Here is an 11,803-nt window from a genome sequence, read left to right as displayed (position 1 = left end):
CAAGTTGCCCATCCCTGTCTACTCTGTGTACTGAGGGGGTGGGAATGATCCTTGCTGTAAAGATTTGTTTCCTCTTTTGAGCTACTGCATCCATAGGTGTAGGTCAACTTCATCAAATTGTATCAGATTACTCTTTTTTCCTCTTCTTTCTTCTTCTAGTTGAGCTCTGATAATCCAGCCAATGAAGCCAGGTCAAGTGGGTATTGTCTGCAAGTGTAGGTGTTCTTGTGCATATGCCCTCTCTTCTTATCAGCTGGACACACCACTCTCCACTCTAGTCCCCAGCTCTTGCCATACAGCTGGCTAACCAGGTCTCCACCTGGGTTAACAGGAGTGTATTGAACGTGGTTGGACTTAGTTCTCAGCTTCATTGCTGTTTTTCCCTCACTTCCCCTTTTCGGTGACCAATGTGGTCACTAGTCAGATCGTATGCCTGCTCGTGTATTCCCCTTGAGTCTTAGTCTTGGAAAGGGGTTTTCCCTGAGGAGACTCGACCCTTTGCCTTAAGGAAGCCATTTTTATCTGCTTCTTTCTTTTAACTGTACATCTCATGTACTTTGGACGTGTTATAAGGCAGGACCAGTCCCTGGAGAAGGACATAATTCTTGGTGAAGTAGAGGGCCAGTGAAAAAGAGGAAGACCCTCAATGAGGTGGATTGACACAACCATTGCAACAGTTAGCTCAAACATAACAATTATGAGGATGGTGTAGGACTGGAGAGTGTTTTGTTCTTTTGCAGACAGGGCAGCTGTGAATTGGAACCAACTCCTGGTGTGGTGCTGTGGGTAAATGCACTAGACTGAAAAGTCGGTTTGAGCCACAAGGTTGGTGGTTCAAGCTCACCAGTCCCTCCTTAGAAACTCTATACAGGGTCGCTATGGATTGCAGTTGACTCGACGACACTTAACAACAACAACAACAATTATGGCACCTAACAACAACAACCAGAACTGCTTTGAAGAGTTGTAGATATGAAACTGCATATTGAATATTGACGATGGATGACTGAGGATTTTCACGTATCACTTTGCCTAGACACAATTCTGGATGTGGTGCCATAGGATAAGCACTGGGCTGCTAACTGCAAGGTTGGCAGTTCAAACCCGCCAGGTGCTCCTCAGAAACCCTACACAGGGTCGCTATGAGTTAGAACCCAATCAACAGAACTTAACGACAACTACAGGCGTGCTGTTTACCTTGCATTTAACCTTAGAACACAGCTCCATTGTATGTGCCTTTCTAGCTCAAGAAATTGCCGTTCACGTCTTCTCAGCCTGACACAGATATCCTCGTCACTCCAGAGCTTCCCATCTATGTGAGGTTGGAGCAAGGCTGTCTGTACACTTCTCCTTTAGCAGAAGGCATAGTATTGACTTTTGTCAGAAAAGGGTTCAGGAGGGACACAGGAGGAGGGAGGAGCTTCTTTTCTTGGCTCTGTTGGACTCTCGTGCTTGTGCTGGTGGCATTTGGGACACCCAGTGGCACTCGCCACCAGTGAGTTTCAGTGGCATTCTAGGACCTGCAGCTTTGCAGTCAGTTCCACTGCCACCCTGGCTGGCTCCTCAGCAGGTCTCACTGAAGTCCCAGAAGGAGGCTTCTAAGTGAATTTCGGCCACCCCATACCCCTAATGGACAAATCTGCTGCAAAAGACCTCTTTAAAGTGTTAAAAAAGCAAAGAGGATGATGACATGGAGAAAGAGAGCAGCTGAGGACTCTAGACTCATGGAAAGAGAAAGGCTGAGTGTTAGCGACAAGGAGGCAGGCTTACAGAATGTGCCCTTTGGTTGTTTAAATGATTATATATTCCTGAGTGTTTTTGTGTACATCAAAACAAAACCAGAGGGAATAGAAGCAAATACTGTTGAATAAGAATGCACGGAGGAGACTGTAATCATTGCAATGAAATGAATTATGATAGAATGAGTGCAAAACCCATGTTCTCCCATGTAAGCTATCACTCAATTCACAATAAAAGCTTTAAAAGGGATTGTCTAACCCAAGCCATGGTATTTTCAGTCACTCATATACTGTGAAAGCTGGACAATAAATAAGAAATTAGAAGGCTTGGTACCTTTGAATTATGGTGTTGGAGGAAAATATTAGATATACCATCGACTGACAGGAGAATGAACTCATCTATCTTGGAAGAAGAACAGTAAAAAAGTGACTTACCATTAAACCTATGAACCCAGGTCAGAGAAGGAAAATTCAAATATTTTCCTCGAAAATGATGACTTCAGCCTAATAAATATTCTTTGATAGACGTAATCTGCAAGATGTGGTTGGTACTGCGGCCCTAATCGGAGGAAGTGCAGATGCAAAAGACGGAAGTTGTTCCAAGAACTACAGGAGTCAGAGATGAAGGCTCAATAAACAGTCTACTTCCTTTTCACTATTACCGTGTGTACTGTACGCCTAGTGTGTCTGTTCTGTACAGTTTTGCCTTTTTTGTTCTCAGTTTTTGTTTGTTTTTTTCTTCAGCTATAATTTTTTTTTCTAGCAAAGCACAATATCCAAAAGTTTGGGGAAAAGTAAGAGTTACTAATACTATTCCTTTATTTTTGTTAAAATATAACTTCTTCCTTTATCCTGAGAGATTTTATTTGCCTTATCTTTGCTTTGTCATTTTGACTCTAGCTATCTGTTATTCAGTACACGTTATTACAATTTCCAAAATCCACCCCATTGTTTCCTTGAAACTCTTTTCTTCAAAATGTCTTTTCTTGTCTCAAAAAAATAGCAAACCATTTCATTTCCTCACTTGACACTTTCAATGTGTGTACAAAAGCAAAAACATTCTCCTCACGTGGTTTTTTAGTTATTCTTAAATATTTTACCAAAATATGCTAATTTTGTCACATAATGATGTTGATAGTTTTTGTTTGAGACTCGTTTTCTGAGAAGATCAGAAATCTTTTAATTTTTATGAGAAGTTATTTCTTTTTTAAAAAAACAAACAACTTAGTGACAGTCATAGACAATCGAGCAAGCTGATTATCTGTGAAAGACAAGTTTAAGATTTACAAAGTAATAATAACTGAAGACAGAAGGACTGTCAAAGAAGCTGTATTAAGCTGTAATTACATGTGGCAAAACACAGATTTACTCAATTATGAAAGCACAGGATAAAATAATTGAAAAATATGTGAGCAATACATTGGCTCCATATGTAGGCACTGGACTGCAAACCACAAAGATGGCAGTTCGAGCCCACCAGCCTCTCTACAGGAGAAAGGTGAGGCTTTCTGCTCCTGCAAAGATGTAAAACCTCGGAAGGCCTATCTATACAGGGTCGCTTGTGATGAGTTGGAACTGCCAGAAGAATGAACAAATCATCAACAACAAGTAGTAACATAAATGTGAAGCAAGAAAGGGATGTAAATTACACAGAAATCAATATCATTAAGCCTCTGTCAAAAATAGTCTCACTTCAGGACCTACAAGCAAAAGTTAATGGGAGAAGAGCAGGAACGGAATGTGAGACCCTATCCAGAGAAGCTGTGACACTAGAGATGGAGGCAGAGATGATGACGTAGAGAGATGGAGCAGCTGGGGACTCTAGACTCATGGAGGGAGAGGGGCTGTGTGCTGGCAGCCCGGGGAGGGGAGTAGCAGGCTTGCAGGGTATGTATGCCCTTTGGGTGTTTGAGTGATTATATATTCCTGAGTGTTTTAGTGTACATCCCCCCCCCAAAAAAATAGAAGCAAATACTGTTGAATGATGATGCATGGAGGGGATTGTAGTCATTGCAATGAAATGAAATACGATAGGATGAGTATAAAGCAGATGTTCTCCCGTGTAAACTATCACTCAGAAACTTTTCTACATGGATGGATTCTCAGTGTCTAAAAGGTGTCTCCAGAGCTTCAAAAAGCCATGGAATCACTTGCATTGTATCTGTGGGGAGTCGAATGTGATTAACAAAGATGTTGTTCAAAACTGGTTCACAGAATTAAAAGAGCTCATACAGGGATATGATTCAAAAGACCATGCAAACCCTAATGAGCCCGCACTATTTTATAGGGCAGTGTCTAATACCCACTGTTGCTGCTCCTTAGGGTTTCTGAGACAACTTTATAGAAACAGACAGCCTCATCTCTCTACCAGGGAGCAGCTGGTGTATTTGAACCACTGACCTTGCAGATAGCAGCCCAACACATAACCCACAGCACCACCAGGACTGATGGGACATTTGAGAGACCACAGGTAACTGGAAAGGGTGAGAAATGGTAGTACTTCAAGAATATTGAAATTAATCATCTTTAAGGAGGATGTAAATGAAATTGCAAAGCTTGGAGATGGGAGTAATTTAACCAGTGTTTTAAAATAAACTCAACAGTAGCATGAAAAAAATAAAATCAAGGCATTGTTTTGTCCATTATCCAGGTTTTCGAATCAGTTCCAACTCAAAACAAGCATATGCACAACACAAAACACTGCCCTATCCTGCACTAGCCTCATAATTGATGTTGTACGTGAGCCCATTTCTGCTGCCACTGTGCCAGTCCATCTTGTTGGGGGTCTACCTCTTTTTTGCTGACCCTCCACTTTACCAAGCATGCTGCCCTTCTCAAGGAACTGGTCCCTCCTAATAATATGTCAAAAGTATGAGAGGAGTCTCGCCATCCTGGCTGCTAAGGAACATTATGACTGTAATCCTTCCAACACAGATTTATTTGTTCTTCTGGCCATCCATGGTCTTGTGTAACATACTTGCCTAATGCAATACGTTGTTTGATTTCTTGACTGTTGCTTCCATGAGTGTTGATTGTGGATCCAAACAAAATAGTGTCTTTGACAACGTCAGTCTTTTCTCCATTTATCATGGTGTTATTTACTGGAATAGTGGTGAGGATTTTTTTTTTTTTCTTTACATTGTGGTGAAATCCAGACTGAAGACTAAAGTCTTTGATCTTCTTCAGTAAGTATTTTAAGTCCTCTTCACTTTCAGCAAGCAAGGTTGAATCGTCTGCATATTGCATGCTGTAAATGAGTCTTTTTCCAATCTTAATGCCACATTCAGAATCCTGGTGTGGCATCTGCAGGATAATGCACTGGGCCGCAAGGTCGGTTTGAACGTCAGGGTTGGCTGTTTAGATCCGCCAGCTGCTCCTCGAAAACCCTATGCAGGTCCGCTTTGAGTCGGAACCAACTCGACGGCACTTAACAACAATTACACATTCTTCTTCATATTATCAAACTTCTCTGATGATTTGCTCAGCATACAGATTGAATAAGTATGATAAAAGAATACAGCCCTGGTGGTATACACCATTCCTGATTTTAAACCATTCAGAATCCTCTTATTCTGTTCTGTTTATGTACAGGTTCCTCATGAGCACAATTAAGTGTTTTGGAATACCCATTCTTCACAATGTTATCCATAGTTTGTCATGATCCACACAGTTGAAAGCCTTTGTTTGCATAGTCAATAAAGCACAAATTTTCTTCAGCTTCAGCCTGGACTTTTTTTGGCTAAGTCATAGTGAGCTTCTCCAGTGTCTCTCCCCACAGATGTAGTCAAAGTGGTTGGTATGTAAATTTGAATAATAGTGATATTAACTGGTTTTCCTTATAGTGGTGGTGGTTAATGTGCTGTGGAGTCGGTTCTGACTCACAGCAACCCTGTATGGGGTTTCCGAGGCTGTAAATCTTCATGGGAGCAGAAAGCCTCATCTTTCTCCTGCGGAGCAGCTGGTAGTTTTGAACTGCTGACCGTGAGATTAGCAGCCCGATTCGTAAACACTGCTACAAGAAGCTACTTGGTTTTCCTTATAAGCATATGGATATTATCCCACCACAGACAGCATTATACTTCAAGATCAATCTTGAAATGTTCTTTTTGACCATGAATGCTCTGCCATTCCTCTTGAATTTGTTGTTCCTGGTATAGTCTAATTCAGAATGGCCAGTGCCCGTCCATTGCAGTTCACTAATGCCTAGGATATCGATTTTTATGCGTTCCATTTCATTTTTGACAACTGCCAATTTACGTCGATTCATATTTCGTACATTCCATGTTCTGATCATTAGTATATGTTTGCAGCTCTTTCTTATTTTGAGTTGTGCCCATCAGCAAATGAATTCCCAAAAACTTTACTCCATTTGCATCATCATGGCCAAGTCTACCTTGAGGAGGCAGCTCTTCCCCAGTTGTATTTTAAGTGCCTTCCAACCTGAGGGGCTCATCTCCCCACACTATATCTTGACAGTATTCGGGTGCTGTTTGTAATGTTTCATCTTCTAGCTCTATATCTGACAGTGTTCCACTGCTGTTTTTAAGGTTTTCAGTGACTAAGATTTCAGAAGCATTCCACCTCTTCTTCCTAGTCTGATTTAGTTTGGAAGCTCAGCTGAAACCTGTCCACCGTGGGTGACCCTACTGGTATTTAAAATACCGGTGGCATAGCTTCCAGAATCACACCAACATGCAAACCACCACAGTAGGACCAACTGACAGATGAATGGTGACATTAGTCACTACCCCTGTCCAATGATGCTATTATTGTTAAATGTCATTAATTCGGTTCCAGCCCATAATTTCATTTCTTTTTTAAAATCTAAAATAAATATACTCTGGGTGTTTATAAAGTCGGGTTTCTAATAGAGATTAATGGAAAAATGGTAAGACCCCATGGCTCAACTTTCAGCCAAATTATAGGCATGTAAGGTGAACAGTAACACCTGGGAGGTATGCACCCTTTGGACAACCATGTGAGGTGAAAAGGGCATGGATCAGGCTGTGAACCGCAAGGTCAGCAATTCGAAACTCCCAGCTGTTCTGCGGGAGAAGGCCTCAGAAACCCTGTACAGGGTCACTATGAGTCGGAACCGACTCCACGGCATATAACAACAACAACAACAAAGTTCAGAAGACAGGAAAGGACAGGAAAGAAAGACGAGGGGAAACGGTAGACACAGGGAGGAAACGGGGACTGCGGTCAATGTCACGAAACAACAATATGTCTGCACTGTCGAATGGAAAACCAACTTGCTCCGTAAGCTGTCACCCAAATCACAATAAAAATAATTTTAAAAATTAGTAGGCCTGCACACTGTCAAAGGCAGAAAACTCACGAGACCTGGAAAACAAGGCAGTCCTGTTAAATTTCACCTCTTACAGGTTTCACGGTAACTGACTTTTCCTGTTGAAATTACTGTCTGATGTCTGATTAATACAATCCGTTTAAAAAGTTTTGGAGTAGCAGTTGGTGGGGGCTGGGGGGAGGAATTTTAAGTGTGTTCAATAGTAAGGGTCTTCCACTGCAATTATTGTTACTTTCTGATTGTTTAACTGATAAGCTTTTGTTAGGCTATATATACAATAATTTCCTTTTAAACTTTGACTAGTTCCTAAACCACCAAAACTACTGCTCTGTGATCAACTCTAAACCTTAAACCAAATGAAGTCATCTTCAAACTAAATGATTGCTGTTGTTAAATGCAGATGATACAACCTTCAGTGTCACTATGAGTAGGGTTTGAACTGCCGACCTTGCAGTTTACAGTCCAGAGCTGATCCTAGATTTTGTTGTTGTTGTTGTTTTGTTGTTGTTGTTCTTAGGTGCCATCGAGTCGGTACCGACCCATAGCGACTTTATTCACAGCACCAGATAATGTAGCTTAATTAGTAAAGAATGTCTCTCTCCACCATTGTGCTCTTTTAAGAACTAGGAGAATTGGTGCAGGATCACCACTCATCTGTCAGTTTGTCACACTGGTGGCTTGCGTGTTGCAGTGATGCTAGAAACGTTGCCATCAGTGTGTCAAATATCCGCATGGTCACCTACGGCAGATGAGTTTCAGCAGACTAAGATAGAAAAGGGAGAAGGAAGAGTTGGTCCCCTTGTGAAAAATTAGCCACTGAAAATGTTACGAGTAGTTGCAAAACATTGTGTGATATAGGTCCAGGAGTTGAGCCCCTCAGGTTGGAAGACACTCAAATATGACTGAGGGGAGAGCTGCCTCCTCAAAGTAGTATCGATATTAGGGATGTGGGTGTAACGCTTTCAGGATCTGCCTTTGCTGATGGGGAATAACTCAAAATGAGACGAAACAGCTACAAACATCCATTAATAATTGGAACATGGAAATATAAATAGTAGGAAGTATAAATATAAATATAAATAGTAGGAAGTATAAATCTAGGAAAATGGGAAGTTGCCAAATATGAAATGGAACTGAGAAAGATTAGCCATTTTGAATCAGTAATGTGGTCTAATGGAGTGGCAATGTAGGATCAGCCTTGGACTGCTAAATGCAAATTCAACTTATTCATTTTGTATGCTAGGTAAGTAATTGAGAAACTAGATTGTATGAAAAAGGAAGCAGCAACAGGATCGGAGAAAAAAAAAGCTCGTTAACAATCGGATATGCTGAGAACACAACCTTGCTTGCTGAAAATGAAGAGAACTTGAAATACTTTTTGATGAAGATCAAAGACTATAGTTTTCAGTATGGCTTGCACATCAACATAAAAAGAAAAAACAAAAATTCTCAAAAACGGAACCAGTAAATAACATCATGATAAAAGACGGAAGTTGTCAAGGATTTCATTTTTCTTGAAGCCACAATCAACATCCATTGAAACAACAGCCAAGAAATCAAACAATGTATTGCATTGGGCTAATCTGCGTCCCTGGTAGGATAACCACTAGACTGGTAACCACAAAGTCGACAGTTCAGACCCACCATCCACTCTCAGAAACCCTATACAGGGTCGCTAAGAGTTAAAACCGGCACAATGGCATACAACTATCTGCTGCTAAAGATCTCTTTAAAGTATTAAAAAGCAAAACCATCCCTTGAAGACTAAGGCCTGGTATTTTCAAGTGTCTCATGTGCTGGACAATAAATAAGGAAGACCGAAGAAGAATTGATGCCTTTGAGTTATGGTATTACTTTGAATTATGGAGTTGGGGAACGATATTAAATATATTATGGACTGAACAAATATGTTTTGGAAGATGTACAACCAGAATGCTTCTTAGAAATGAAGAGAGTGAGACTTTGTCTAATGTACTTTGGACATGTCATCAGGAAGAACAAAAACACCATATTTAGTAAAGTGGAGGGTCAGCGAAAAAGAGAAAGACCCTCGACTAAATAGGTTGACACGGTGTCTGCAGGAGTGGGCTCAAATAGAGGACCGATTGTCAGGACGGCACAACACTGGGCAAATTGCTCATTCTGCTGTACTCGGGGCCACTGTGAGTCGGAACCCATTTGGTGACACCTAACCACCACCACCACCACCTATGGGATTAAACAGAAACTCAAAAAGTAAGATAAGAAACTCACTCAGAGGCAGTGGGTTGATGTTAGTGGGGGAAGAAGAATTTGGAAAAGAAGGGTGAGAATGAACAACTGGAAAATATCATTAGTGTCGTTAAATGATTCCTGTAGAAATTGTGGAATTGACATCTGTTCTGCTGTGTATGTTCTCAACAAGAACAGGAAAAATTAAAATTTAAAAAAAAAATGAAGCTTTTACTATTTCCCTGTGTATTGAGTTCTTGGTAGTTTTTTATTTTTAAGGTTTTTATTGTGGATTGAGTGAAAGTTTTCAGGGCACATCATCGGTTTCACATTCAAACATTCATATACCTTGTTTCATTACATTGATTATAATCCCCTCCACATATCATCAGTTAACAGAGTTTCTCTATATCCTCTTTAGCTTTTTTTGGGGGGGGGAAACTTTGCCTTTTTGGAATTTACAGTCTCGGCTTTTATGGAAGGTTTTTTCTTTTATCTGTGGGTATCCAGGGCTCATGTATGGAATTACTAACCAGCATAACTGAATAATCAGAAAAGGGACATTTTGCTATGTCTGCTAGGTGGCTAAAGTCTGATCCTCAGAGCCTATGGTTTGGACGGTCAGCAACGCTTGGGCCCACGGGGACTTGAACTCCTGACCGGGTCTGCACGGTCTGCATCAGATTCCCCCTTCTTTATTTTTTGTTTAAGGGACGCTGCCTGTCTTAGGCGGTCAGTGTGAATTCCTCAATCTTACCCGTCATCGAAACTCATTGCAGCATGGCAATGGCTCTGTCTTAGGTTGCCGAGGTTCCACGTGATCCTTGCCCGTCTCTGGCCACACGTCCTTGGTAGTTTTTTGACCAGTAGATTTTTCTAGGAATGACCACCATCTCATATTACCCTGGTCATTGAAAATACCTTTTTATTTTTTATTTTTTTTAGTTAATAGATCTTGTTTCATGTATGTGCCTTTTTTTTTTTTTTTGCCTTTCAGTAACCAAAACGTGTAGGTGAAGGAGCTGTAACTACAGATAGGTAGATTTTGACTTTGTGCCAATTGTCCCTTCACAGGCATTGCTGAAGAGTTACAGGAGATGAAACCTTCATTCCCTGAAAATGGGCTGCAGGCTGACTCAGAAGAGACAGAAATCCTCCGAAAAGCAGTCGAGAACTATTTCTGCCTTAGTTACGGTACAGTACACCTTCGGCATTGGTACTCTAAACAGTTCATTGAGGAGCAGGGTGGTGTAAGATGGTTCTAGCAAGGTATGTTTACAGAGGGGACTTCCAAAAGTTTGTGGGAAAACTCCATTATTCTTTTAGCTCCTTTTTTTCCCCATACACTTCTTGAAGCTCCCTTGTGAACTGTTTCCAGTATTTAAAAACCCACATTCTCCTCAAATGAATAATCCTTAACTACCAGATTAATGTTCTTCCAGAAGATAGTTTATCTCTTCTGACTCTTCAAACCGTCTTATTGACCAGATACATCCCTTGCTCCCAGGGGCCCGTGGACTTACTGAAGATGCTCACTGTTGGTTTAATCACCACGTATACTTGGCTATTTCATTCAGTGAAGCTGCCCAGTAGAGTTCGATGCTCATACCTCTTAAAGATGTTTTTGCCCCTCCTTCTAGGTAAAGCCTTGGGTACAACAACAGTGGTACCTGTTCCGTATGAGAAGATGCTGAAAGACCAGTCGGCTGTGGTCGTGCAGGGGCTTCCTGAAGGAGTGGCCTTTAAACACCCTCAGAACTATGATCTTGCAACCCTGAAATGGATTTTGGAGAACAAAGCAGGGATTTCTTTCATCATAAGCAGGTGGCATGGTCTGTCCCCTCGTAACAGTTCATGTAAAGACTAACTGAAACACGTCTGTTAGTGAGAGAACATGTCTGCAGTCATCCACTCATTGCAGAGACATGTTTAAACAGGTTCTGTTTGTTTGGAATAAACCCATACTTTGTAAGAACAAGAACCCCCAGTAGCAATACTTTTTGACTTCCCCTCATAACGTAGATCTTTTGTAAAAGCAAAATGGCGTGAAGCGAGCTTTTGACAGGTGAGGGCACCTGTGCTCCCCTGTCCAGTCTTCCTGTTGGGTGACCTTCCTGCTTTTTTTACAGGCATTTCCAGGACCCAGTAGATCAGCCAGGTGAGTGAGATTTCCATATGCCGTCTGCCCTGAACTGCTTAACTGTTTCCATTTTCCTTCATTAAAACAAATGCTTTGGTGCATTCTAAAGCTTTTTGTGTTCTTTGCTTTCTCCCTCCCCATTGAGGAACCAATCCTTGATGCTCCAGGGTGGGGGTCGTGACATTTATGGGGCATGCATAACAGCGACAGACCTCCTCCTACTTCGTCCATCCAGTTCAGATGCTCTGTGTCCCCCAGTTAGGGCGGTGAGGCTCACCTCAGCATCAACAGGAAAACGTGGGTGAAGTCACTTTGTGACCAGGGGCGTGGGCTGTGAGCCCATTCCTCTGCTTCTGTGGAGCAATCAGGATGGTGGGAGGAAGAACCAGAGTCCCCGGGGGG

The 11,803-nt window shown here is 41.5% G+C and overlaps 1 protein-coding gene across 1 annotated transcript in view; it reads left to right on the top strand.

Annotated features, from left to right (window-relative positions):
- Positions 1 to 11,803, top strand: part of LOC102818476 (general transcription factor II-I repeat domain-containing protein 2-like) — an 80,760-nt gene that overhangs the window by 28,722 nt on the left and 40,235 nt on the right. The window contains exons 3-5 of the mRNA XM_006859843.1: positions 10,336 to 10,455; positions 10,902 to 11,085; positions 11,391 to 11,419. Of these exons, the coding sequence (XP_006859905.1) occupies positions 10,336 to 10,455; positions 10,902 to 11,085; positions 11,391 to 11,419 (333 nt within the window). The remainder of the gene's footprint in view (positions 1 to 10,335; positions 10,456 to 10,901; positions 11,086 to 11,390; positions 11,420 to 11,803) is intronic.

The sequence above is a fragment of the Chrysochloris asiatica genome, unplaced genomic scaffold (genome assembly GCF_000296735.1).
Source record: "Chrysochloris asiatica unplaced genomic scaffold, ChrAsi1.0 scaffold00034, whole genome shotgun sequence".
Lineage (NCBI taxonomy): Eukaryota > Metazoa > Chordata > Mammalia > Afrosoricida > Chrysochloridae > Chrysochloris > Chrysochloris asiatica.
Note: the sequence above shows the minus strand (reverse complement) of the source record. Positions and strands in the feature narration are given on the sequence as shown.